The sequence below is a fragment of the Podarcis raffonei genome, chromosome 6 (genome assembly GCF_027172205.1).
Source record: "Podarcis raffonei isolate rPodRaf1 chromosome 6, rPodRaf1.pri, whole genome shotgun sequence".
Classification (NCBI taxonomy): domain Eukaryota; kingdom Metazoa; phylum Chordata; class Lepidosauria; order Squamata; family Lacertidae; genus Podarcis; species Podarcis raffonei.
This window is the reverse complement of record NC_070607.1, coordinates 37,994,931-38,021,773: the sequence shown is the minus strand read 5'-3', so window position 1 is coordinate 38,021,773 and position 26,843 is coordinate 37,994,931. Positions and strand designations below refer to the sequence as shown.

Here is a 26,843-nt window from a genome sequence, read left to right as displayed (position 1 = left end):
GGATATAAATGCAGGTTCTTGATGATACAATACCAACCGATGCGATTTATTGTCTGAAAGGATTTTAATAAGAGTCTTTCATGATGTTACATTGAAAGTTCCTAGAATCCCAGTAGGAGTAGCTTACCTGGTCTGAATTGTATAGCACACGTGACTGTCTTTATCCTACCCTGCTATTCACATAACTTCATGGGGGAAGATCAGAGAATTCTTTATTTCCCCTCCTATTCCCAGAGCTTAAGAAGCAAATAGATTGGCAATGCAAGTTTCTCATATTTAATGCTGGTCCCTTTCTGAAGTATTTCGTGTGTTGGCTTGTGCACAATAGTTTCTGGATAACGTTTCTTTGCATCTGAAATATTAATTGAAGATTCTATACTGAGCTGCAATAGCTAGCTTTCTTCAGCAGCGTTTCCTTCCTTGCAATTTGAAAAACAAGATAACAGTGTATACCAATTGGTAGCAGGGATAGAATAAAATCTGAAGAGTGTATCCCCCCCACCGAATAAGGAAACACCCTAGAGCAGGATTGGGGAATTCACAATGCTCTTGATCAGAGTTTCCCAAACTTGGGTCTCCAGCTGGTTTTGCATCATCCCTAACCACTGGTCCTGCTAGCTAGGGATGATGGGAGATGTTATCCAAAAACAGTTGGAGACCTAAGTTTGGGAAACCCTGCTCTAGATATGTTGAACTCCAACTCTATCCTGTCCCAGCCACCATAGCCGGTAGTCTGGGATGATGGGAATTGTAGTCCAGCAACATCTGGAGGACCAGATGTTCCCCCATCACTGTTCTAGAGACCTCTAACATCCAGAGAACCCATACACTCATAGTAATTTGAGCATGGCAAACACACAGTTGGGAGCACTTATAACATTCTTATAACATTAAACTGCTTCTCAGGTCCTGCCTGCTACAAATGTAATTGCTGCTTAAAGTATTTACATAACAACTAAACATTTATAAAAATTGTAATGGGTTTACAGATTTTTTTTTTGCATGTATGTTACTATATGCAGTTCCTCTCCTGTTGAAGTCAGCATCAAAAACTCCTGTTGCTCTTTCTAGATGTTCAATAATAAGATCATGAGGCTCTGAACAACAATTGCATGAATCTAGCTTTTGGGGAGATTGTTTACTATTTAGTTGTTGCCAGACCATGCAGCAATTAAAGAGTTGGGGATTTTTTGCAGGCTGTCAAGATGGTTTAGGGCTTATCTGAGGTAAAAAGATGACCGAATTATAAGGCACAAAAATATGCTATCTGGTACTAATTTTGTAGTGGCTACATAATTATATATGGGAAATAGTTTATTGAAGTAGGACTTGGTGCATGCTATTGTACATGGAAGTGAAGGCAATTTGTTTGAAAAGGATTTTAGTAGAGAGTAAAATTCTCCACAACCTAAGTCTGAAAGTAATTCAAGGCTTGATCCTTGAGTAAGAGAAGATTATCTGCAAATACTAAAGAGTCTGTGATGGATTAATCTGGGACATAAACTAACTAACTTGTTGCCTGGAGCCCCTGTAAAATGTATTTGTTTATATATAGCACTTGTACACCATGCTATAACGTAAAGTTTTCTGAGAGACTTAAAATAAGTAAAAAAATCCAATAATTTAATACAAAGTAAGACATAAAATCAATACACATACAACAAAAACAAAACTCATGGCACCTCCTAAAGTCAAAACACAGATTTTTAAAAAGAAACTCATACATAAGTTGTTTAAAAGACCTGATTGAACCAGGTGCCAAAACCCCATAAAGATGGCATCCGTCGAGAATTCCTTTGAAGACTGTTCCATAACTGGGATGCCACTAACAAAAAGGCCTTCTCTGTGATAGCTTACCCACCTGGAGTAGGTCAAACTAATATATATATATTTAAATTCTATTTTGTTTTTGAAAGTTGTAACCACACACAGGATGGCCTTGTGCTTATTTGAATTCTTGGTCTTTGAAAATTTATCTTTTCTTCGCTTCCTTAAAAAGGATATAAAGCTAGAGAAGGTTTAGAAATTTGCCTCTGCCATAAAAAAATATGCCTTGTAGAGTACAGTCATACCTCGGGTTGAATATGCTTCATGTTGAGCGCGTTCGAGTTGCGCGCCGCGGCAACCCGGAAGTAACGGAGCACGTTACTTCTGGGTTTCGCCACTCGTGCATGCGCAGACGCTCAAAGTGATGTCACGCGCATGCGCAGAAGTGGCAAAATGTGACGTGTGTGTGCGCAGACGTGCCGTCGCTAGTTACATTTGCTTCTGGATGCGAACGGGACTCCGGAATGGATCCCATTCGCACCCCGAGGTACCACTGTAATTCAAATTCTTCTCTCTCTCTCTCTCTCTCTCTCTCTCTCTCTCTCTCTGTGTGTGTGTGTTGGTTTGAGGAGGGTATTCTACTACCTCTGCCCTCCCAGCCTCACACCAACTACTGCCTGTGGATTGATGCCATTGTCGCCTCTCTCCTTCTGCCTGAGGAATGTGGGAGTGGGTAGGACTGCCGGCCATGTGATCGCCACTGGAGGCAGTCACTGGGAAAACCCCAAATGCGACATTCCAACAATATATTTGATCCCTAGTTGGCCCTGCTACATTCAAGTAACGACATCAGACTCAGTCAAGGCCCAGTCATTGCACCAGCTTCAGGCTACCCCTCACCTTCTGCCTCATCACCATACACAACAGGCCTGTGTTGGTGGCTCCATTCAGCCTCACTGGAGGGGATCAGGGTTCCCCCACTCAAGTTCAGGAAACGGCATTGTTAGAAATAATTTTTTCTGTGGAGAAAGGCTTACAAGTCAGGTACTCTTAGTTAAGGGTGGGGGAAAGATCCTTAATGGCAGAGCATGCTGGAGTGTCGATGGAGATATAAAGTAAGCACTGGAAATGCAAAAGCCCTTCTTTTTATCTGATGCTTCTAGAATTATTTGCCCTGTTCATTGTGTGCATATTCATCGGTGCACCCATTGCTGTACTTTCCATTCCTTGCTGCAGTGTGACCTTAAGTGCTTTCCTGTACAGCCCCATTCATATGCAAAGGTGTTTTTTATTATTATTTAAGAATATTGAATGGAAGAAATTGGAGCAGAGGTCTGCAAAAGCATATAAATAATACACCTACAAAAGAACAGTGTGAAGCAGCAAGACAAAACTGATAGTTTTGTAGACAAAGGTAACTTTAGAAATGTCCTATATTTATATCACTTAAGGATGCTGCTGATTATAAGCTACCATCTGGCTTGTTTCACACGGAGTACAAGAATAAAAGAGATGTCATGTCCAGAGCTTTATTGCTATGAAGGAGCATTTGTGAGAGATCGGGATGCTATTTCTGTGCCAAACCTTTTTGGGAGGAGGGGGGAAACGGTATCCTTTGCAGATCAAACACAATATATATTGTCTATGGATATGCGTAGAATTTTTGAAAACCAGAGAACTTTTCAATTGCCTGCTCGTAGACTGATCAGGACTTTTACACAAAATATTGCTTCCCAGGTGTTCTGAGGACACATGCCATGGGATGTTCTCAACATCTCCCCAATAAAATATTTTTTTAAAATAGTGTTATCCCTTCTTTAAAAAACGAATATGAAGAAAACCAGCTCTTCTGAACATGGTTTTCATATCTTCCGGTGAATGTTGTGTATTCTAAGCAGATAGACAGACAGATAGACAGATAGATGGGTAGAGATAATTTCTGAATGCATTATCACATTTGCATATTTCTCGTTGGCATTTTTATTTATTTATTGGTAATAGCCTCAGATTTATTTATTTATTCTTTTTATGAGCATTTCTGAAGCCGGTATTGGCAGTTTGATCTCCATATAGTGCTTCACTGGCACAGTCCCCGTTGGGGTTGCTTATGTGTGACCTTGGGCAAGTTCCTTAATCTCTTTCTGCCCTAATTCCCCTTATCTGTAAAATGTAGATGATTTGTGCTTTGAAATCCATTAGAAGCAATGTGAGTTGGGGGTGCTTTTTTTTTATAATCTGCTTGTTAAAAGTAACCAGTCGGCTTGTGTAATCTGAGAGATCACACTGCCCTGAGAGATCACACTGTAGCTGTACAAATACAAGAAGCTGTTTTATATTGATTCAAACCACTGGTTTTAGTGGAAATGCAAAAGATTGAACCCAGAACCTTCTGCTGCATGCAAAATATTGCCCTGTTGGTGAGGTTCAGAAAGTGACAACAGTTCTCATGACAACATGGGAACAGTGATCTCCTGCTTGTGGAATACTCTCCTCAAGGAGGCAACTTGATGCCATCTTTATCTAGTTTTAGGTCTGTCTCCCCTTACACCCCCTTTGCGTGCTTTTGGTCTTCAGGTGCTAGATGAAAATGTTCACTTCGACCAGGCCTTTGGGTGATTGGCATCCGGTCCTCTTTTAAATGTGTTTTGGGAAAGGGGATTTTTGGCAGTGGCGTAGTGTGGGTTGTCAGCACCCGGGGCAAGGCAAGTAATTTGCGCCCCCTAACCCGTGGATTTGCACCCCTAACCCTAACCCCCAGATGTTGCGCCCGGTGCGGCCGGCCCCCCCTGCACCCCCCACGCTACGCCACTGATTTTTGGTTTGCTGTTGTTCTTATTTTTACTATGTATTTTGTGGTTTTATATTGCAGTTTTATGTTCTGAACCACCCTCAGATCTATGGATTTAATAACTTAATAAACAGCAGCAGCAGCAATTAACAACAGCCAATACTTTCCCCTTCAGATTGCTACTGAGTGGGAAAAGAACCAACAACTATGCCTGTCAACAATTGCAACAGGTATCTAGGGCTCCCAGTATCAGGGTAGGGTCTATGTTCAGCTTTGGAGTAGTAAATTCCTCTCAGCCACATTCCCCTAAGAAATAAAAACAAAAGCTTTGCTTTCTTGGTGCCGAATGGGACTGGTAGGGCAGAAGACAGGGAGGCTAACAGTAGATAGAACTCCATTTTCATTCTGCTCTGTCACTGAGCTAGGTTGCTGCCTGAGAAATCTAGAGGTCCCGAAGACTCCCAACTAAGTTCCGTGACTTAAAGCTGCTAATTGCTATACATATTTGGGAGAAGTTATATTTTGTAAAGGTCACAGTTCATCTGCTGCCATCTTGTTTAAGTTGCGAACAGAAAGATGCAGCATGAGGTAGGCCTACACAGTGAAGCTTTGCTGGAAAATGAGAACTGTGTCCAGATTGAGGCTTGAAGCTGTTCGCCAGGAAACAGCTCTCCCCACCCCTAGGAATACGGTGTCCTTTTCCGTTCAATTAACGGTGTCACACAGTCTGTAACTAGCCTGACAAGACTCCCAGCAAGTCTATAGATCACTCACAGGGAGGAATGGTGGTTTATTTTTTTGTATAAGAGAAATCTGCAGGTTTTTATAGTTTTGTCAGTCCCAGCCATAGATTGCCACATTTTCTTTCTTTCTTTTCAGAAATAGCTTTGTAATTTGTTCTCATGAGTCACTTCAGTGCAGGAATGTTTAGCGCTGAGGGTTATCTGTATAAAAGAATAATTGACTTCCTGTTGGTGAATAGAAATAGCAGGTAGGTGGTGTGATGAATGGTAGCTATTTGCCACTGATTTTTTTTTTGGGGGGGGGGATATTGCTTTATCTCTGTCATTGGCTTTTTTTTAAGAGCTTCATCTTCATTCCTGTCCTTCATGAAACCTGAAAGTTGGCATATGGGAGTCTCTAGGAACTCAATGCTATTTCAGCAGTTTCCTTTACTTTGCCAATTAAGTTACCCCTGCATCATGAATTTAAAGATCCATGCCTCATGAAATTGCCAAGACACAGGTATAGACACTGCTATGCAGTTTTGCACTGAATTCCTGGTCGATAAAGAGCAAATCGGCTCTACTATAGGCACCCTTACAATTTCCAAGCTATCATTTGTGTCGTCTTTGAAACTGGGACAGAAAGAGAAAACCTGAGAGTACTGTGGTTTGAAAAGTAAGACAAAATGTTGGTTGAGGAGAAGGAGAGAAAAAAACTAAGGGAACTTAAGTTGGCCAGGACTGCTAAGAAAAGTCATTGCAGCAAAGAGGGGGAGAGGAAACAGTAAATATGCTTTATTTCCTCTCAGGAGAAGAGGGGGTGTGACCTAACTGAGCCTACTGTAGCACTTAAACCTCTGTGGTCCTTAATCCTTTCATATACTAACAAGCAGACATGATTTGTTATGTTTTACTGTTGAAATCTCCCACAGCGACATCCTGTTTCCTCATGTGACGTCCAGTTAGTTACACGGGCAGCACCCACAGCTTGTGTGAGTGGCCATGGCAGTGTACTACGAACCATCAGCTTGTTCCCAGCAAATTGCTTCTAGTCTTAGCATATTTGCTGCTGTCATTGGTGGGGAAACTGATGTAGGGAAGTGCCCTAAATAAACATTGGGAGGTGGGTGGGAGAAAAGCAACAAATCCTCCTAAAATAGATGCTATTTCATAATTTATCCTTCTTGGCACAAATTGCTTTGTCTGTCATCATATCTGTAGCTACTAATAGGATTTGGTTACCGGAACATCTACATGCTCCTTTTGAAATTTATCAAATGGCACTCCAGTTACTCTTTACTCAACACCCTTCACTGTAACTTGCATGTCGGAATGAGGAAAGGATATTCTGGAAATCGAAGGTAGTTTTTCTTATTTCTGTGTGATAATTATGCAGTGTCCTGGAATGGTGACTATTAATATGTATGCACTCATTGAGACTTAGTCTTGGGAGCATGTCTGGGTATAGCAGGAAAAAGTAATGGTTTAAAAGCTGTGGAGAGTAAGCTCCAAATGTTTTATACTCACCTTGATAGAAATTGCCAGTGCACAATGTTGGAATTTGCAATTATTATTATAACCAGCAGCTTTCCATTTACACATTCAGGTCCAAATGCAACAATGCTGCATCCCCCCCCCCCAATTCCAAAGCTAGTTTTAGCAAACCATTCTTCCTTCCTTCCTATATACATGAAAATGTAAGGCTGTCATCATGCAGCCCCACTGGAGGAATTATAGTCCTGCATCGCAGCCCTGGATTTGCAGGAAATCAGGGTGAGGAGAAAGCAGGTTGCACCGCAGTAGAGGAAAACAATGGTTCTAAACAACACAGAGGTTTGAATAAAGTAGAGATGGAGCAAAACGGAGCAAAAAAATGGGCATGAATTTAGCAAATGAGAGAAATGCAAGAAGCAGAGGCTGTGGAGAAGAGGAGGAGGGAGGGAGGAAACTTTTGACTTGACTGCCCAACATAACAGCCTGCTGCACTGTGTCCAGCTTCAGAATGACATATAATTTGGGGTTGGATTATTTTCCTAATTCAGATCATCTCATGAAATGGCACATTAGAATTTACTGTTGAAAAGAAGTGAGGTGGGTGCTGATTGAGGGGAAGTCGTGTGGATCAACCTCAGTATCCCAACCTTTGAGTGGTTCTTTAAAGGCACCTTTTAAAGTCTTTTTCCTGCAGAACAAAAGAGAAAACAATACTCCCCACATGGTTCTCTGGGTTGTAGCCACTGACCTTTGGCCTTCTTAGAATGCAGAGCATTTAAATCGCTAATCATACACATTTCTAGTTCATAAATAACACAATACTCAAAAACTATAAAGTTTTTTTAAAAAATACCTTTTATCTCTTAGACATGCATTTTAACTCATTGACAAGTAAATGTTTTAAAAAAAATCTCGGTAGAGTTATGCTTTCATTGTCAGAATACTGAAAGAATTACTTGCACTTTCAGTTTAGCTCTGCACAAAAATTTAAACCTTGTGTCAAGAAGCAATGTAACACGTTTAAATTAATATAGATTTTCCCATCATGTTTGGAGAAAATGAAAACCAATGGCAGTATAATTGTACCTTCTCTGAAAGATCGAAAGAGTTACTGGAATTTCCAAAGGAGACTAAATATGTTATACTCATTTTTAATGATTTGATTCCGGCGGCAGGGGGAGAGATTTATCTTTACAGTCCTCTAACCATTGTGACATCAAAGTAGGAGACTCCCTAATGGAAGCTGATGGTGTGTGTGTGAGAGAGAGAAGCCATAGATATGAAGAAGTAGTAGTAGTAGTAGTTGTTGTTGTTACCACAGTCCTTCATCCAAGGATCTCAAGGTGGTTTACAATCTAAAAACACAAAAATGCATAACATAGTAACAAACAAAAGCAATACCCCTCACAGTTTAAAAGATCATTGTTGTTGTTGTTATTGTTGTTGTTATTTCACACAGCTTGCCAAAATATATTAGTGCAGAATTGAATATGCTTATTTATCTGTATTTGTATCTGTATAGGGACGTGGGTGGCGCTGTGGGTAAAACCTCAGCGCCTAGGACTTGCCGATCGCATGGTCGGCGGTTCGAATCCCCGCGGCGGGGTGCGCTCCCGTCGTTCGGTCCCAGCGCTTGCCAACCTAGCAGTTCGAAAGCACCCCCGGGTGCAAGTAGATAAATAGGGACCACTTACTAGCGGGAAGGTAAACGGCGTTCCGTGTGCTGCGCTGGCTCGCCAGATGCAGCTTGTCACACTGGCCACGTGACCCGGAAGTGTCTGCGGACAGCGCTGGCTCCTGGCCAATAGAGTGAAATGAGTGCACAACCCCAGAGTTGTGGCTCCCGGCCTATAGAGTGAGATGAGCGCACAACCCTAGAGTCTGGCAAGACTGGCCCGAACGGGCAGGGGTACCTTTACCTATGTTGTTGTTTAGTCGTGTCTGACTCTTCGTGACCCCATGGACCAGAGCACACCAGGCTCTTCTGTCTTCCACTGCCTCCCGCAGTTTGGTCAAACTCATGTTGGTAGCTTTGAGAACACTGTCCAACCATTAAAAGGCCATAGATGGTTTAATTAGCTAAAGGCCTACAAGAAGAGGAACATTTTCACCTGGCACTGGAATAAGACCATTGTTTCCTGCAATAGCAATGCATCACATGACTTGCCTGGCTATTACCATAAATGAAACGGGCCTGTCGTACTATGTAGGCTTGTCAAAGGTGTAAGATCTTTGTTTCCAAATGTGTTGACCTGCCCTCTTAACAATTGGGTCAGACCGAGGAAAATAAGCAAATCTGGGAGCTTTGTACCAAATTGCAACACCATGTTGGTCGTCCAGCATAATGAAATGAGGATTATGTGCTGTTTTGAGTCTGTGTCCTAACTGAAACCACCTGCTGTTGCCCCTTCCCAATGAACAGCTACTATCCTGCAGGGAATCTATGTCTAATTCACAACTTTCCTTATTTGAGCTATTGAGCAAATTTATAATTGTTCAAACCTTTAAAATTTATAATTGTTCAAACCTTTTATAATTGTTCAAACCTTTAAAACTATGAATAGAATTAAGGAAACAAGTCTTTGTTTATATAAAAAAAGTTTGAAATAACTGGATGTACTTTAGTTTTAAAATTTTCAGCAATTTTACATGAAGACACAGTTTCTGAGAACCTGCTTCTTCCATGTGTGCAAAGCAGCTGATTTTAGATTTGGACTATACTACCCGTTTACTTTGTTAAAAGTTGCTAGCAGATCCTAAAGTGCTGCTGATCGCTCAGGAAATTGGATGGTTTCAGTGTGATCCCAGCTGACAAGTGATATAATTACATCTGTGTGACTGGATAATCTCTTTCATCCATTTGTTGCTTCCTAAAAGCTTTTCCCCTTAATTCACTCTCAGGACTCTGCTTTTTATCCCTGAATCATCTGTTTTGGTTTGTCTGTAAGAGTTTGTTGCAGTGATCAGTATCATTTCCTTCTAAAAGCATATTTGTTTTTTTCTCACCATTATTTATTTTTTAAAGTTGAATGCCCTCCAAAACCCCACAGAACTCTCTTCTCTAACCTATTGAATAGGCAGTAGTCTCCCCCTCCCCCCACCGAAAAGATAGGAATCTTTATAGGATCAGAAATACAGTTTGGTCTCTGTAATTACAAACCTGTCATCCTGTATCTGCTTCAGACAAAATCCAAACAAAACAATTATGACTGCAGTAAATTGGTCCTTCAGAACATGCTGTCCATAATTTAGAGGTGATAATAATCTTACTTTAAAACTAGGTGTGGATAATAGTTTCTCTCTGTTGGAATTAATGAAATTTGACATGTTGAAAAGGAGGTAGGTAATGAGCATTGAGTCATCTTGTTCTGAGTACTGACCTCTAGCAACAGAAAACTATGATTATTATTTTTTAACAAACACTAAAAAGACAGTGTTGCACTCTTGTTTTCATCAGCTGGTTATGTTGCTGTTTTCTAAAATCAAATTGAGTTAAGAAATTACCATACTTTCTGTTTTTAAGTGTAGACTGATCAGGTGGGTTTTTTTTTATTCCGCCATGCAGCACAAAACCTCCAGATAAAAACCTGGCGAACCAAAGGCTTATATCGCCTAATAGACTTTTATAAAAATAACAAACCTTTGTCAACACAAGAAATACAAGACAAACTAGAAGACACCCAAATGCCCTGGTTAAGACAACACCAACTACATGCCCTCTTAAACAACCCAACAGTAAAATCAGCAGCAACTAGGCCCCTGACAACCTTCGAAAACCTCCTCCTAACAACAAAGGGAAACGGTAAAGAGGCGGTATCCTCAATATACAAAATACTACTCCAAAATCCCACAAATCCCCTTAGACGCAATCAAAAAACAATGGGAGAATGACATAGGCTATGAGATTAACCCCACTCAATGGACCAGAATGTGGTCTAAACCCCCCTTTAAATCCATATCAACGAAAAGAAAAGAACTCACACTGAAACTCACCTACAGGTGGTACCTAACACCAAGGAAACTAGCGCTAATACGCCCAGGAACCTCACCAAAATGCTGGAGAGGGTGCACCTCCACAGGCACATACCTCCACATGTGGTGGGAGTGTCCCAAAATCCAACTATTCTGGACAACAGCCATACGAGAAATATGTAAAATAACTAAGCAAGTTAACTAACTATATACTATATATATATATATATATATATATATATATATATATATATATATATATATATATAAAACTATATATATTAACTATTAACTATAACTAAGCAAGTTAACTAACTAAAATAACTAAGCACCGCAGAATTGGCCCTACTAAACATCTTCCAAGACAACAATGCCCATTTACACCACAAAGAACTCATAACCCACCTACTTTCAGCAGCCAGAAACACCATAACCAGACACTGGAGAGACCTGTCAGGAGTAAGCATGGACCAATGGTACCAAATAGTATGGGAAACAGCCCTACTAGAAAAATTAACCAATAAACTGAAACTGACACGGGGACAAACAGAAGAAGACGCCTTCACCCCGGTATGGCTCCCCTTTATCACATACACAGCCCAACAAGACAATGACAATAATCCACCAACAGCATACAAATCAATATGGCTAACCTGATCCAAAACACCCACCCACCCCACTCACACACGAAAACAAAGTTCACCACAGCCAATCACAAACAAACAATCACACCCTAGGCCAACCCCAACCTCTCTCACCACCAAAGGAACACAAGTGAACAACACAAGCAACACTGACACCAAACTCTACATACATTAAGCATAATAGAAACATCGCCACCCGACCCCACCCCCATCCATCTTCCCTCCCTCCCCCCTCCCCCTTTTTTTCTTCTCCCCCTAATGCCTCAACAAATGAAACGGATTTGTAAAAATGTTACATGGGGAAAAAAATACGAGGCATTACACTTACTTCTGTAAAACAAGAAAATCCTTAATAAAATATTTAATAAAATTAACAAAAAAAAGAGTGCTGAAAGTAACTAATATGAACTGTAATATGAGTGCTGAAAGTAACTAATATTTTGGAGTTTCTAGAGAGCATACAAGGACCCTTGTTTTATCTGATTGGCTGAAATACATTTTCTTCAATGACTGAGATTTGGGGTCAAGTACACAAGATATGAAGCATAAATTTGATGGTGATGTCACACACCAAAGAGTGCTGCTCTCTATAAGTTGCTAGTAAATAAGCCATGAAGAAATTATTTGGCATTAGATGTAGCTGACAGACCTAAAAATAGGTCAGTCTTGCAATGAGAGAAATGAAAAGGTTACTCTGGATCACATGATCAGGCAGCACAATAGGAATGGTCACTGCCCATGTGGGCCCAGTCATAGAATTTGAATAATGTGAGCAATTAAGCCAAATAGGCAGTTATTACAGTTAAAATATCAGATAATGATCTCAAGCTTAATATGGCAGATTGGGAGAACTACTCATGCCATTTGAATATCTGGGCTTCATTGGTTCCTGGTGAAAACATAATGGCATAAACACAATCTCTTATGGTGACCCAGATCCCTGACTTGATGTTCCAGGTTGCTGCAGCAGAAATAGAGACATTACATGAGTTGCCCATCTCTCAAATGCTAAATGGATCCAGAGTTGTCTTCATATGTGCTAACTTCCAGCTAATGGAGAAAAATGCCAAATTGCCGAAGGTCAGTGTGTCCATTTGCCATTGATGAAGCTCAGATCTTCATCAAGATTTCTAAGTTGTGATCTTAGATGTACCCAGCAATTTAAGTGCTTCAAGCACAATCTTTGAGAAACTGGTGTGTAATGCAACTAGGGTTTTCTTTTGAAATGTATAGTTCATAATCAATGGCAAACTTGAACAGCCTCTATTCAACAAAAAAGAGCACTCTTTACTCAGCTAGACGTCAAGGCTCCAAACATTGGGTCATAGCCAACATTGTAACTCATCTGCTGTAAGGGAATTCTGAACTTCCTCTTCCTCTCCCCCTCCAGCCCCCACATGCCCACAGAGTCAGATCCAGAGAGTTGGAACCCCACTGGTACAGCATTGGGTACAACCCATAAATTCTAGTTCTCAGCCACAGGAAAATGGCTGGACTATGAAAGAGACTGAAAATACAGGAAGTCACTTTCTTCAGTTAAAAGAACGGTCTCTTCTGGATATGAAGTTTACTTGCATTTAATTGGATTGCTTCTGTTTTTATATGTCGTTTAAAGTCAGGGTTTCATATGTGAGGGAAGAGCATGCATGGCATTCTGCAGTGTGCTGAGAAGTGACCGTTGCTTATTCTCTGACAAGAGGACTTGATATAAGGCTATTGGTTGGTTGGTGTTCAAAATCTGATTAGTCACTGCAGTTTGTTGTTTAAAAATTGTCCTGTAGCTTGGTTTTCCTCTTATTGTCTCTGGAGATTCTGAGTGTCAGTGTGTTTATTTGTTTTTGTTTTTGTTTACTGAACTCTGTGTTGGAGGTGTGTATGGGGGAATCCAAAGGATGTATATTCATATCTTGAAGGAATTATGTAAGCGTTGAGCTACTGCATTGATTTGTTAGATCAAAGGGCCTCTGTGGAAAGCTGCTGTTGGGCACTCATAGCCCACGTATGCCTCAGCACAGATATCCAATAATTGGATTCATATTCATTTCTTCAGTCAGTTTTATATGTTATGTGTAGAGAGTCAAGAGGGACCACATTGTTGCTTCACTGCACATTGCTTCTAGAAGAAAGAGATGTTCTGCAGGGTATTTATGGAGAAATGTATGTTCCTGCTGCACCGGTTCTCATGAGAAATGGTGTTGCACACACCACCGCAATCTTCAAGTGGTACGATAGTCTAGGAGTTCCAGCACTTGCCCAGCGTTCATGTTTTCTTTTGGGAATGAGGCACAGCAGAGACTGTGATGTCTTTATGATATATGCTTTGGTTTTTTTACACATACATTCAGCCTGAGCCTATGATGGAGGGGTTCATAGCATTAACACCCAAAAGGGTATTGTTTCTTCCACAGCCACAGTCTTGGATTCAAACAGAAGTTGAACATTGCTCTCAGATATTGCTCTGATTCTCTCTCCAGCTTGTTGCTTTACTTCTAGAGCATATATCACTGCCACTCTACTCTCATTCTGGCTTCGTCCTTTTAACTAAACATGAGTTGGGGCAGGGGACCCACCCATTTGCAGTCTCCCACAGAGCCCCTTTCCTTTGTTTTCCTTAATGGCCCATCACCCAGACAATCACTTCAACAGGAAGCTAGCCCAGCTTATATTTCAACACTTGCTGGATGCAGGGGATGGAGGGTTTCTGCCTACAGCCTACTTCCTCCCCGTCAAACTCACAACACTAGAAGGACTTGAGGTCTACAGATTTTCTATCTTTTAGAAAACTTTTTGATTTTCTGTTTCTTTGTACAGTTGTGAAACCCAGGAACTCTCAAAAGAATCAACATTATCAGTTACCAGTTTCCAAGTTCACCCCATCGTGGGGATTCAAACCGCTGACCTTCCGATCAGCAAGCCCAAGAGGCTCGGTGGTTTAGACCACAGCGCCACCTGCGTCCCAGCTCTGTCCCAGCTCCTGCCAACGTAGCAGTTCAAAAGCATGCCAGTGCAAGTAGATAAATAGGTACCACTGCGGTGGGAAGGTAAACAGTGTTTCCGTGCGCTCTGGCACTCGTCACGGTCCTCCATGCACCACTAGCGGTTTAGTCATGCTGGCCACATGACCCGGGAAACTGTCTGTGGACAAACGCTGGCTCCCTTTCCTAAAAGCTAGATGAGCACTGCAACCCCATAGTCGCCTTTGACTAGACTTAACCATCCAGGGGTTCCTTACCTTTTAGCTTTTTACCTGTTTTATAGTGCTCGTACAAATTGAAGGCACTATTCAGTTCCTATCCTGCAAAGAGCTGGAACTTTCAGGTGGTTCATTGATAATGAAGCTGAGTTATGCCGTGTCACGCTATTGGTCTTTCTTACCCAGTACTGCTTGCTCTGTCAACAGGTTTCCAAGGACTTAGCAGATCTTTCCTACCACAGCTAGCTTTTAACTAGAAATGCCAGGGATTGAAACCTAGAGCCATTTGTGTGCAAGGCATGTGCCTTGTTATGGTGCTATAAGTTCTTCCTATTGTGTGAATTAATCTTTCTGTGATTGTCCTAAAATGACATGGCTTGGCATGGCTTCAGGAAATGATTAAAGTGAGAAATGGATTGTTTCTAAGCACCATCCTTCTATCCAGTGAAAATCATGGTGATTGACCTGTAAAGATTATTTAGGCCTGTAGTATTTTTACAGTCACTCTAGAGAAGTGATAAATACACATGGTTTCCTTACTTTAGCTGAATAAATATAGATTAATGGTGTAATGATCAATTAAGAACTTATAATCCATTTGCTTCTTTTTAATCTAAAATGTGATGATGCATTCTGGAGCTGGGATGTTTGGGGGGTTTGGCTGGTGGTGGGGGAAGTTGTTGCTGTTGGTTTTTTGTATTTTTATTTTAGATTTTGCTGTGAGTGATGTGGAAATTGTTTAGTTTGGTTTTGTATTTTGTATTTTTTTTATGTTTTATGTTTTATTTATTGTTTATGAGTACTTTTGCTATGTTGTAGTTATGTATTCCTTTTTCTTTTGTAAGCTGTCTTGAGCATGGCTTGAACTGTGGAAAGGTGGCAGACACATAAAAGTATGTATGTATGTATGTATGTATGTATGTATGTATGTACCTTCCCAAAACGGAACTCTATAATTATTTTGCAAAATAATTATATTTATGGAGTTCTACTGTGTCCAAGTATTTTCATGACAAATCCACATATGAAGGCAGAGTCAATTGTGGAAAAAATGTGTGATTGATCCTTCAGCACGGAGCGAGAATATGATTATCTTCTCTTTTGCTAGGTTTATTGGTCTGGCGGAAAACACCACTGAGAAGAGTGCTTGACATAACTGGGACAATTTTCGATCGCTATCATGAAGAAAAGCAGGAGTGTGATGACAGTCACCACAGATGGTGTAAGTGTGTGTTTTATATATGTACAGGGGGCTACCTTCACCTAGTTAATTCGCATTCCAGTTGACACAGTTGTTTTTTATATTCATTACTTTGCCTCCTATTTAAAAGACTTCTTATTCACAACAGATACAGGCACTTACATTAAGGCATTTCTTTGAGAACATCAGCCAGTCACACACTTACTGCTGCTTTAAATATATATCAGCAAGAAGTGCCAGTGCCCTTTGTGACACATGATTTATGATTTTGCAGAAAAACAGTATATTGGGCTGCATAGAGAGCTGAAAGTTGGCTTGCTCATAGCTGAGATAAAGCTATATGCATTGGGTGCAGAATTTGCTCCCGCTTAAGAGGAAAATGGCATTGGTACAAAGGCAGGCCCAGTAGCATCATGCAGCATCTTTGGCCTCCATGCCCATTGCTGTGTTGGCACCTTCCCTGAGTCTCCTGTGCCAGCAGGCTTGTACCTACTGTTTTAATTTCCCCCAAAGCCTCTAAGGCAGGCATAGGCAAAGTCGGCCTTCCAGATGATTTGGGACTACAACTCCCATCATCCCTGACCACTGGTCCTGTTAGCTAGGGCTGATGGGAGTTGTAGTCCCATAAACATCTGGAGGGCTGAGTTTGCCTATGCCTGCTTTAAGGCTATCAGTGGCTACTAGCCACGATAACTATATACAGTGGTACCTCGGGTTAAGAACTTAATTTGTTCTGGAGGTCTGTTCTTAACCTGAAACTGTTCTTAACGTGAGGTACCACTTTAGCTAATGGGGCCTCCCGCTGCTGCCACGCCGCCACTGCATGATTTCTGTTCTCATCCTGAAGCAAAGTTCTTAACCTGAGGTACTATTTCTGGGTTAGCTGCGTCTGTAACCTGAAGCATCTGTAACCCGAGGTATTATATTAGGATGCCTGTGAATACCAACTTATGGGGGACATGAGTGGAAGAGTACTATTGCACTCATGTTCTCTTTGTGGGTGTTGATCTGTTTCAGAAGAGAGTTCTTCTTATGTTTTTAGTGTTGCTCCAGAGAAGTGTGGGAACTTCAAACCATATCTCAAAGCTTTCTGGTGCTGATCGCAGTGCTGCTGCCAGCACCACCAGACTGGCAATGCTGGAGGGCCCCACCCAGGACTCTTTGCTGAGTTCTGTCTCAAACCTCAAACATTGAGCATATATATTTCCTTATGAAAATAAGTTCTTCCCTGGGGGGAAATGGGGGTCACTGGAAGGTGAGATACCTCACCCTGCAAAAATCCTGTTTGAATCCCCCCCCGACATTCTTAATGTTCAAAAGGTCCACATGAATTTCTCATGCTCTGGTGTGCTCTTTTTTCCACATTTATTCTGGACTAGTTTTAAAGTATGAGGGGTTGGAGAGAAAAATTATTTAACTAGGCTGCTAAATTCCCCTCTCCCCCACTTTACTTTTGTGTAGATTGCAACCCTTTAAAAAAGGGAAGTAGCAAAGCTATATAAGGTTATTAGCTACAAGAATGTGCCATGTTAGTGACAAGAAAGAAGTTACTACTTAATATTTTTAGTCAACTATTGACCTTTCCCCAATTGTTTAAACTATTGTGATGGAACTAAGATTGCTTTCAGAAGCTCTTGTATTACCAAATTGGCCCGAATGTAAGCCACAGTCCCCCCCCCCCCAAATTCTGCCAGGGAAAAGTTCAAGTGTGGAATGTTTCATTCCACGGACCACTTGAAAACTGCTGAGGTCTTGGTGAACCACTTAATTATTTTTCTGCCTCTTGCAGGAGTTGCAGTGTGCTGTGCTAGATGCTGTAAGATTTGTGCCTGTATTTTTATTGTTTATTTTATTTGTGACCTTACGCCACCCACAAAGGTGCCCCCATCCCAGGAAGCAGCCCAGGAGAGCGGGGCAATGGCACACAGCCTGCCCGCTGCTCCCAAGCCTCCCCTGAGCCGTCAAGGGGGGGGGGGAGGCTGCTGGCAAAGCAGCACGGCTCTCCCTCAGAGAACCGCCAGGAGTGCGGGGCAACGGCGCACAGCTCGCCCGCTGCTCCTGAGCCTCTGGAAAGAAGGAGGATGGCGGGGAGACCACCGGCAAAGCGGCACTGCTCCCCCTTACGAAGCAGCCCAAGGATTTTTTTTCTCCTCCCCCTTCAATTTTAAAGATGCATATTTGTGGGTACAGGTTATATTTGGGGCAATATGGTATTCTGGTCTGTTGTTTGGCTTCACAAATTGTGCAGTCGGTCAAGCCTTTTCTTCACTAAGCACGACCAGTAACAAGGTTTTTTCTTGGTTACACCCCATGGTTAATTTGGAAAGAGCTTACAAACAAGCCTGGGTTTGGATGACACATCAAATCAAGAGTGGGGAACTTTTCTGGCTCCATGGGCCTAGATCAGGATCAGTCTCACAGGCCATATTTAACAGGTAGACAGCCACTGACCTGTTAATTATCCGGTGGCACAATGATGTCAGGTGCTGCTGAATCGAAGGGGTTTGTTGTTTTTTAAGCAGGCTCTGTTTTGTCATTGGATGAGCAGGGGTTACATCCTGCTGCTTTGGTTCTGTACCCCGATCCCTTCTGGGAACAGGAGCATGCAGTTAACACAGAATTCTACCTTGCCCACCTGATAACCTCATAATTCATATCAGTTAGTGGACAGGTAAGTATGGTTTTGGGAAAACGGACTTATGGCCAGCTTGGACCTCCTGACATGCCCAAATTGGCCCATGGGCCAAAGGTTCCTCACCTCTGTACGAAGCATGCCTTGGCTTGGTTCATGACAACAAAGCAGCAAATAGGACCAGAGGTGTGTGGCAAAGCAACTGCATTCTGCTCTCTGGAAGCCTGCATATCTGTGTGAAGTTAAACTTTGGCTTGGCATGACACATGAATCAGGCCATTATGCCCCTTTGATTTTAGTAGGAAAGAGTTCAGCATGTGCTTAAGTTACCTGTTTAGGCTGATGGGTGAATTGCACCCAACACCATTTTGAACTGACTTATTACACATTTACAGCTATTTTGTAATTTCACTGTTGTAGTCACAAGCTGGAAGCCAATCGCATAGCTTGCCAAAATATATTAGTGCAGAGTTGAATATGCTTATTTATCTGTATCTATATCAAAACACACACACACACACACACACACACACACACACACTATATGTTAAGAAACTTTTTTTTGTTTTTCATGTGAATGAACAGTGTACATTTCCATTTTGTATTTGTAAGCATTATTGATATTCTAATTCATGAAATGGAATCCCTGTGTAAATAAAATATCTAATTTATTTGATTTTTTTTTACAGAATGTGAAAGATTACTTAGAATGCGGCCTGAGCAAGTCTTACAGCGCATCTAGTAACACCCTTGGCATAGATCTCTGGAGAGGAAGAAGATGCTGCTCTGGTAATTTGCAGTTGCCACCACTGTCCCAAAGGCAGAGTGAAAGAGCAAGAACACCAGATAACATTTCTAGACCCACGACTTTGCCCCTACTGAACCTTCCCAGCATTGCCATTACCACTTACCAGGATAGGTAAGTTTCTCGAAGAGAGATTACATCTGGGAAGTTTGTTACGTATTATCTTGAGTTCTTTAGGCCTTTCTTTTGTTAGAAAGACTGTTTCATAACAAGAAATGCTCGTGTTTCAAAACCGGATTTCCATGCCATGTGCATTTTATAAAAACCATTAAGGGGTAAAGCAGTTTACCACGCACTCTTCTGGAATTTTAAACAAAGTTGCTATTTTAGGAAACTTTATTCCTTGATCCTTTGACCATGTTAAGTGTACACCAAGAGCCATGTGTGATGGGATGATGAGCTGCTTGTGCATAAAGTCCTAGTCCCTCAGAGTTTGGCTAAGTCCACAAACCTCTGTCTGTGACGGAGCTCCTTAAGCATGGCTCCGTCAGTCGCTTGTAGAATCGGACAGTGGGCGTTTACGGAACTTCTTCCAGCATAAAAGTTCCTTAACGGAAACGCGTCTTCTGGACTCTCGGCGTGACAGTTTCCGGCGAGGAGTGGGTGTCCCTATGGGAGGTCCTGAAACCTCCCCGCTATTTTCGCTGGAAGTGTCTCTGAGCCCTCCCTCCGACTCACTTTCCCTTGGCGCTCCTCCTCTCCCCCTGCTGGTTCCCTCCTCAGCTGATAAGTCTCTCTCAGCCTCTGTGAGCCCTTTCACCTCCTGTTTCTCCGATGGCAGTTCCCTGACACCATGGAATGCTGAAAAGATGAGGGTAAAAGAGAACTGAGGAGTAATGAGGGTGAATTGGCTTGCTAGAGCGTCTAACAGTTTACCTGTATCCCTGAACAGGAGCACTCCTAGGGGCAGATATACTGCAGTATTTTGTTGCAGGTCCTACTTGTTCAATTTAATTTGTAAAATATTTTTCCAGTATAAAGATGCAAAATATATATGCTTGAAATTTTAATGCTAATTTAATTACTGTATTACTGTATTTTGCCTTTATAATATCTTCAAAAATGACAAAACCAATTGTCATTGGTTAGGAAGGATATTATAATCTCAGTGGAGAGGGGAAAAGTGATTCTGCCATCTGTAACAGTCCATATTCTCAAGGAAACTTTATCTGAAAACTTTCCAGAGACTATTAGAATATATTTGAGGGCATGAGCAGAATGTGTATCTTTCAGCAAGATCTACTTAATGAATTCTGTTGGATGTTAGTGATGCCTTGTTCAACAAAAATTCATGGGGGGCGTGAAGCCCTTTCTTTTCACAAATCCCAAATGAATAGCAAAGAAAAGGCATGTGTCTTTTCTTAGGATACCCAATGCATTATGTTTGAATAGCTTGTCTCCTTTTGCCTTTAATCTGTATAGCTTTCTATTACTTTAGAAAGATGAAACATTCTTTGATCTTATTACCTTTGCATACGTTTATTTTAAAAACTTAAAACTTTTCAAACCTGGATATGTTGCAAGATCCCAACACTATTAACGAACAAGTTCAATCTAAAGTATGTTACTTAAAGTCTTAAACAGCTCAGGACTGCAATACCTCAAGGACAGCCTCTCCCCTTATGAACCAACCCAGAACCTGCAACAATCACCTGAGGTCCTTATTCGTGCGCCTCTTTTATGAGAAGTTTGGAGGGCGGCAACATAAGAATGAGCTTTTTCTGCCTTGGCTCTACGCTTGTGGGATATTCTTCCCAGGGAGGTTTGGCTGGCACCTTTAGATGCCAGGCAAGAAACACCTATCTTCTCCCAGGCCTTTGACTAGTTAAACAATTTATGGCCTCGCTTCATTCATGGGAGTAAGAAGCATCCGTCAGTTACCCTGTCACCCTGAACGATGATGTTATTGCTCTTCCTCTGAAAAAAAGAGAGAGGCCTGGAGCTGTGTTTCCCCCATCAGCTATATGATTCGCCAACAGACTATGATCATTTCAACAGTTTTGTAGTTGTGTCTACTCTCTTCCCAGCTGAAAAACCTTTCCACAGCCTCATATGTGCTAACAGACTCACACCCCGCTCACAAAACACCCCTCTCACTTTTGAACAGTTGGTCATAAATAGTCCAAACTGAGGAGCTGAGCCAAGGGTGTTTACTTCAGGTTTTTCCTTTGGTTGCATTTATTTGATTTGAAGGGAAAGTGTATATTGGCAAGACCAGTGTTGGTCTGAATATCTAGCTGATCTCTGCTTATATTTGATTTCTCATTCATCTCCTTTCAATGATAGTAAAGGACTTTTAAATGATTATCCAAAGCTGGCTTTGGCAGCCTGAATAAGTGTATAGATTGCCATGAATATGCGGTATGTGGGATTGGGTGAAAGATAAAACACAGGTGTTCCTCTCTTTCTGAATTGGTTACATGTTCTACTTAACTATTTCCATCCTTAAAATATACTATTTCCAGAAAGAGCAAGCCTCATACAGTTGTCCTTCTACGCACTTATGATTATAGATTTGGCACAGTTTTAACAGTTTCTCCTTTAAAAAAAATGTAATAAACAAAGTTCATGTGCATGTATCTTAAAAACAGGTTCTCATTTAGCTTTAGCTAAATACAACTAGAAATTACTGGTTCGTGATTAGTTTCTTTACAACACAAGAGGGCATTGCTGCACCTCTTTTCTGATACAGTATGCATTTAATAAAATATGTTCAAACTGGTTACAGCCATCATGGATGAAATATCTCCTAATTTGTGTTTTAAAAGTATTCTTGAATTAGCACTGGCTTGTTTTTTTGGGGGCGGGATTTTAAGTTTCTGATATACGGCAGTATAGGTCATATCTGATTTAATAGGCATTGTGCAGTAGAATCCTAAACCTAAGTGTCATTACAGAATGTCTGCTGTAGTGTCACAAATACCTTTTCTGGTAAAATACTGCACAGTTACCTTGGAGCAGTGAGCCAAACCCTCTCCACTCTTCTCATTCCCAAGCGTTGGCGCCTGTTTACATGATGGGTGTTGGAGATGCAATGCTTATCCCTTCATTTGTCTGTGATTACATAAGTGCACACCCCCAAATGTTTTTTAAGTTGTTTGTGCACTGGTTGGAATGACAAGCACCTGCAAAGGATGGATGTAGTGAAGGGAAACTGTGTACCTGAGGAAGAGCTTGGCCGTTTTGAGATAAGTGTGGGATAACTTACACAATTTCTTTTCAACTCCCACGCAGATTCATAAACTCTATTTCTTGATGCCACTGCATTTTGAAAGGGAAGGCTCTTCTGTTTACCCATGCTTCAATTCTGCTAAACAATGTGAAATGAAATAAAATTGGAATAGAGGCATGTGGGTACAGCTAGAAAATTGTGGCATCCTTGCCTCACAATAGACACCTCTTCATGCTGTGATAAAATCAACTTACTCCATAGCTAAGGTGAAAAATAAGATTGGACTGCCTATGCATATCAAGACTCAAATTGTTGTTGGCATCCGTCTGTCTCAAGGGACAGTGGAGTGTACCTCCGGGGGTGAAACCCAACCGCTGGAGAATCACAGCACCTGCCGTGGCTACAAAGACTGGTAACTCGTAGCTGCTGCCACCTCTCACGTTGTTTTTTGTTTTGTTAGCAGCACGAAAGTGACCTCTTCAGGGTGCAAGCCTGGACAGTGTGTATGGAAGTCCTGGGCTACCCAGATTAGAAGCCCCCTCTCTTGGCATGGCTGATGTGGTCCAAAGGAAAGCAGAGCAATACATTCGGCACCGGCTAAGCTGCAGGAGTTGCTAGAAGGAGGCAACTGTTTTAGAATTTGTGTAAGGTTTACACCTTAGCCTTTTCTTCTCCTGAAGATGTCCCTCAAGGCATTGGGTACAGATTTTTCCTCAGGGCTTACTCCCAAAGCCTATCTCATGAAATAGGTATAGCTTCAAGGTAGCGAATGTTTAGGATTAGAGCTTTGCTTCTCCTAGATGGGCTACCATCCCAGGTTGAAGAGCCCCATCTGCCCCTCATTTCCCTGTAACTATCTTCTTGACAGTTGGACCCATTGTTGGTCTTGTCCACTCAATCCACCAGATGAGGGTTTGAGACCCATTGGCTACACTCACCTTGTTTAACAGGCTGGTAGAAGCCATTTCCTGCATGTGGCTGCTGTCACATGCTGACAGCTTCTAGGAGCCATAGGTGAGAGCTGAGTGTAGGGTAGGGGCCAATGTTGGACCAACTACTCCAGAAAGAGCATGGCGTGTCCCCCACAAGAGGTGCTACCCCTCCCTTAACACCCCCTCCCCAAATACTCAAGTATGTTGAAGGAAAGAGTGTGGAAAAGCTTTCTTGTGCATATTGTCTGCAGCATTAGCATTTCTTGGAACTGGCATTCACATTTTATATTGATTGGGTTTTTAAAAAGTTACATCAAAGTGACTCATTAATCATTGACATCTTCAGAAAATCTCTTGGCAATTAGTCATGTTTTTAATCATTCTGGCAAGCTTTCTGGCATGTGACATCTGATACTGCAGGTCAATTTTTATCCTGTTATGTGTTGGTATTAAAATACCTTCTAGTCACCAGTACACTTGCATGAATTTATGTATTATCATTATCAAAACAATTTTTTTACAAATTGTGCAAAACATATATACTTATTTCTCTCATGTAGACAAATTGGAGCTAACAAAATATATTTCCCTATGCTTGAATTGGTAGTCTATGTACATTCTGTGCATTGGCTATGAAAGAAAACAGTGTGAAAGAAGAAGAAGAGTTTGGATTTGATATCCCACTTTATTACTACCCGAAGGAGTCTCAAAGCAGCTAACATTCTCCTTTCTCTTCCTCCCCCACAACAAACACTCTGTGAGGTGAGCGGGGCTGAGAGACTTCAAAAAAGTGTGACTAGCCCAAGGTCACCCAGCAGTTGCATGTGGAGGAGCGGAGATGCGAACCCGGTTCCCCAGATTACAAGTCTACCGCTCTTAACCACTACAGCACACAAAGGAGCAACATCTCATTTTAGATGGTTAACTTAGTTGCAGTTACTTTAAATAAGAAATCATGTGCTGCTAAGTAACTCACTTTAGATGGTATAGCAAACATAATACAGGGTCCCTGCCTCTTTAAGAAGATGCTGAAGTGAGCTTTGGAGTTTCTCACCTTAACAAAAGATACGTCTATTACTCTATAAGGGTCCTCCCTCACTTTCACTCCCCCAGTTATCACTCATTAACTAGGCACTGTGGACTATACTTGCACTGCTCAATCACATCCACAACCTCTTCCTTGTGGAGTCTGCCAGGCTTCTGTCAGAACCTCGGCTGCAGTTTCTCTCCCCACTGTTTTAGCAATGAAGGTTGCTTCAAAAGCTATCGTGCTGAAACTTAACTACAACTCTCTTATCAACCATCGGATAGTCTCCAGTTGATCTACTGTATCTTCCCGCAAAAGTACAGGACAGTTTATATACAGTTTAGCCTTTGCATTCAGCTTTGAATTCTGTTGACTTCAGTTGAAGGTGCTGGTGCTTACCTGTAAAGTCTTAAAGGGCTTGGGGCCCAATACCTGAAGGAGTACCTCTTCCTATACCAGCCTGCCAAAGTCTTAAGATCACCAGCAGTGGCCTGCTTTAGTTACCTCTTTTGCAGATGTACATTGTTTTTCCTTAATAGAGAGGGTTGTTTCACCCCAACCCTTACCCCTACCCCGTTGAAGTCATGACTTTGGGATTCCCTTTCCAAGGAGCACATCTGGCAATGACATTACAGGCTTTTAAACACAAGGTGCTTAAAACAGGTGCTTCCTGTTTGGGAAGCTCAGATAAATTTTGGAATTCTGTCTTACTCTGCTGTCTGCTTGTTTCTTTCTGTTTTTCTTCTTCTCTTACTGTATTTGTTATGTTTATTTGCTGGTTTTAAATTGTCTTTCTATGTTGTGTGAATTAGTTTGATTCATAGTTCTGTACATCACCCTGGAACCTTTTGATGAATGGCAGTAGGGTATTTATTTTAAAATATTTCTTATGTTATTAAAGAGTGAGATGATCTTCTATTGGGAAGTATATAACTCTTTGCTAAAGGGAGCTTATAAGGGCCTAATGTGGCATTCTGGGTCAATCCAAAATTGGATGAAGTTTGGTATTTGCAATAATTTTTTTTAGCGTTTTAGCGTTGCTAAACATAAAATATTTCATTTTAAAAAATGGCATTTGCATTTTTTGTGGGTTCATTTGTTGTCATACATTTTTGTTAGGCAATAAAATGTGTTTGTCAAAATAAATAATAACAAAGGGCTAGGAGATAATTAATCCTGACTTTCAATAAAACAAGGAATCTGGTTTGGGGTATATGGGGTTGCTTCAGAGAAAGCTCCAACAGGAATGAGTCCATGTGTAGGAGCTTCACCCATGCTGTTCAGTGGCCATACCTATCCTGTCTCCAGGACATCCAGACATGAATGATAGCATTTGGAAAGATGTTATATAGCAGAACTCAAAATGTTTGCTCCCATTTGTGTGCTCATTTTTCATATTTTCAAGGGCCATTTATGACACGTATCAGACCCAAGAAGTATCAGGTTTCATATACCCGCTGCTATGCAAAACTAACGTCTAACACATGGTTGCCTGACACTGGCAGAGTGAACTGGGCCACACTTATTTCTTGCACAGCAGTTACCTGTATCCAGCATTATCTGAAGGAATCCCCAAGTTTCAAGGTCATTTTGTGTACTGTTTAGAATTGAAACTGATATGATTCCAGTAGAGTTCACATATTTGGTTTTTTAAATTAATAGAAGTGCATAAGGGTTCAAACGTATTGTGGTAGTAACCAAATAATTTAGTCACCCAGTGTGTAAAGGGTTAGGAGCCTCTCAAAGAGCCAGACAAAGGTTTCTTTGGCTTTCTAGAATTAGATTGCAAGAAAGGTTACCTGTTGCTGCTGCCTCCTGCCAGCAAGGTTCCTCGGTGGGTATTTTTTGTTAGGATTGAGCTTGTTATGATCGTCTCACGTCAAGAATCTCTGTTAGAGGTGCAGCAGTTCCCCATATAAAATCGAGGACTTCATGGGGCAGAAGTTGTTTTATCCTTGCTTTTTCTGGTTAGCCTATGGAACACGAGGGATGAGCAGCAGCAAGCTTTGGTTAATTATTACATGTGCAAGAATTGTAGTAAGCAAACACAACAGTTCTGGATTTAAACAGTAGTTATAGCTTCCTTCCTTACCCCAGTTCTTTGTAGAAATCGAAGAAGTTGGAACAGAATTCAGTGATGAAAATATGTTAGGGGTGGGTTAAAATGAGCAAAATGCTGGAGTATAAAGAACAAAGTGTAGAGAGTACAGTGGTACCTCAGAATGCGAACGGGATCCGTTCTGGAGCCCCGTTCGCATCCTGAATAAAACGTAAGACGCGACAGCGCATCTGCGTGTCACGTTTTGCCGCTTCCGCGCATGCTCGTGACGTCATTTTGAGCGTCTGCGCATGCGCGAGCAACGAAACCCGGAAGTAATGCTCTCTGTTACTTCCGGGTTGTTGCAGAGCGCAACCCGAAAGCGCTCAACCTGAAGCACATTCAACCCGAGGTATGACTGTATGTCAGCTGCTTACCAACATTTGAACTCCT

The 26,843-nt window shown here is 41.5% G+C and overlaps 1 protein-coding gene across 1 annotated transcript in view; it reads left to right on the top strand.

Moving 5' to 3' along the window:
* Window positions 1-26,843, top strand: part of PDE4B (phosphodiesterase 4B) — a 245,354-nt gene that overhangs the window by 21,997 nt on the left and 196,514 nt on the right. The window contains exons 2-3 of the mRNA XM_053392154.1: window positions 15,692-15,805; window positions 19,106-19,335. Coding sequence (XP_053248129.1) covers window positions 15,764-15,805; window positions 19,106-19,335 — 272 coding nt within the window. The 5' untranslated portion in view covers window positions 15,692-15,763. The remainder of the gene's footprint in view (window positions 1-15,691; window positions 15,806-19,105; window positions 19,336-26,843) is intronic.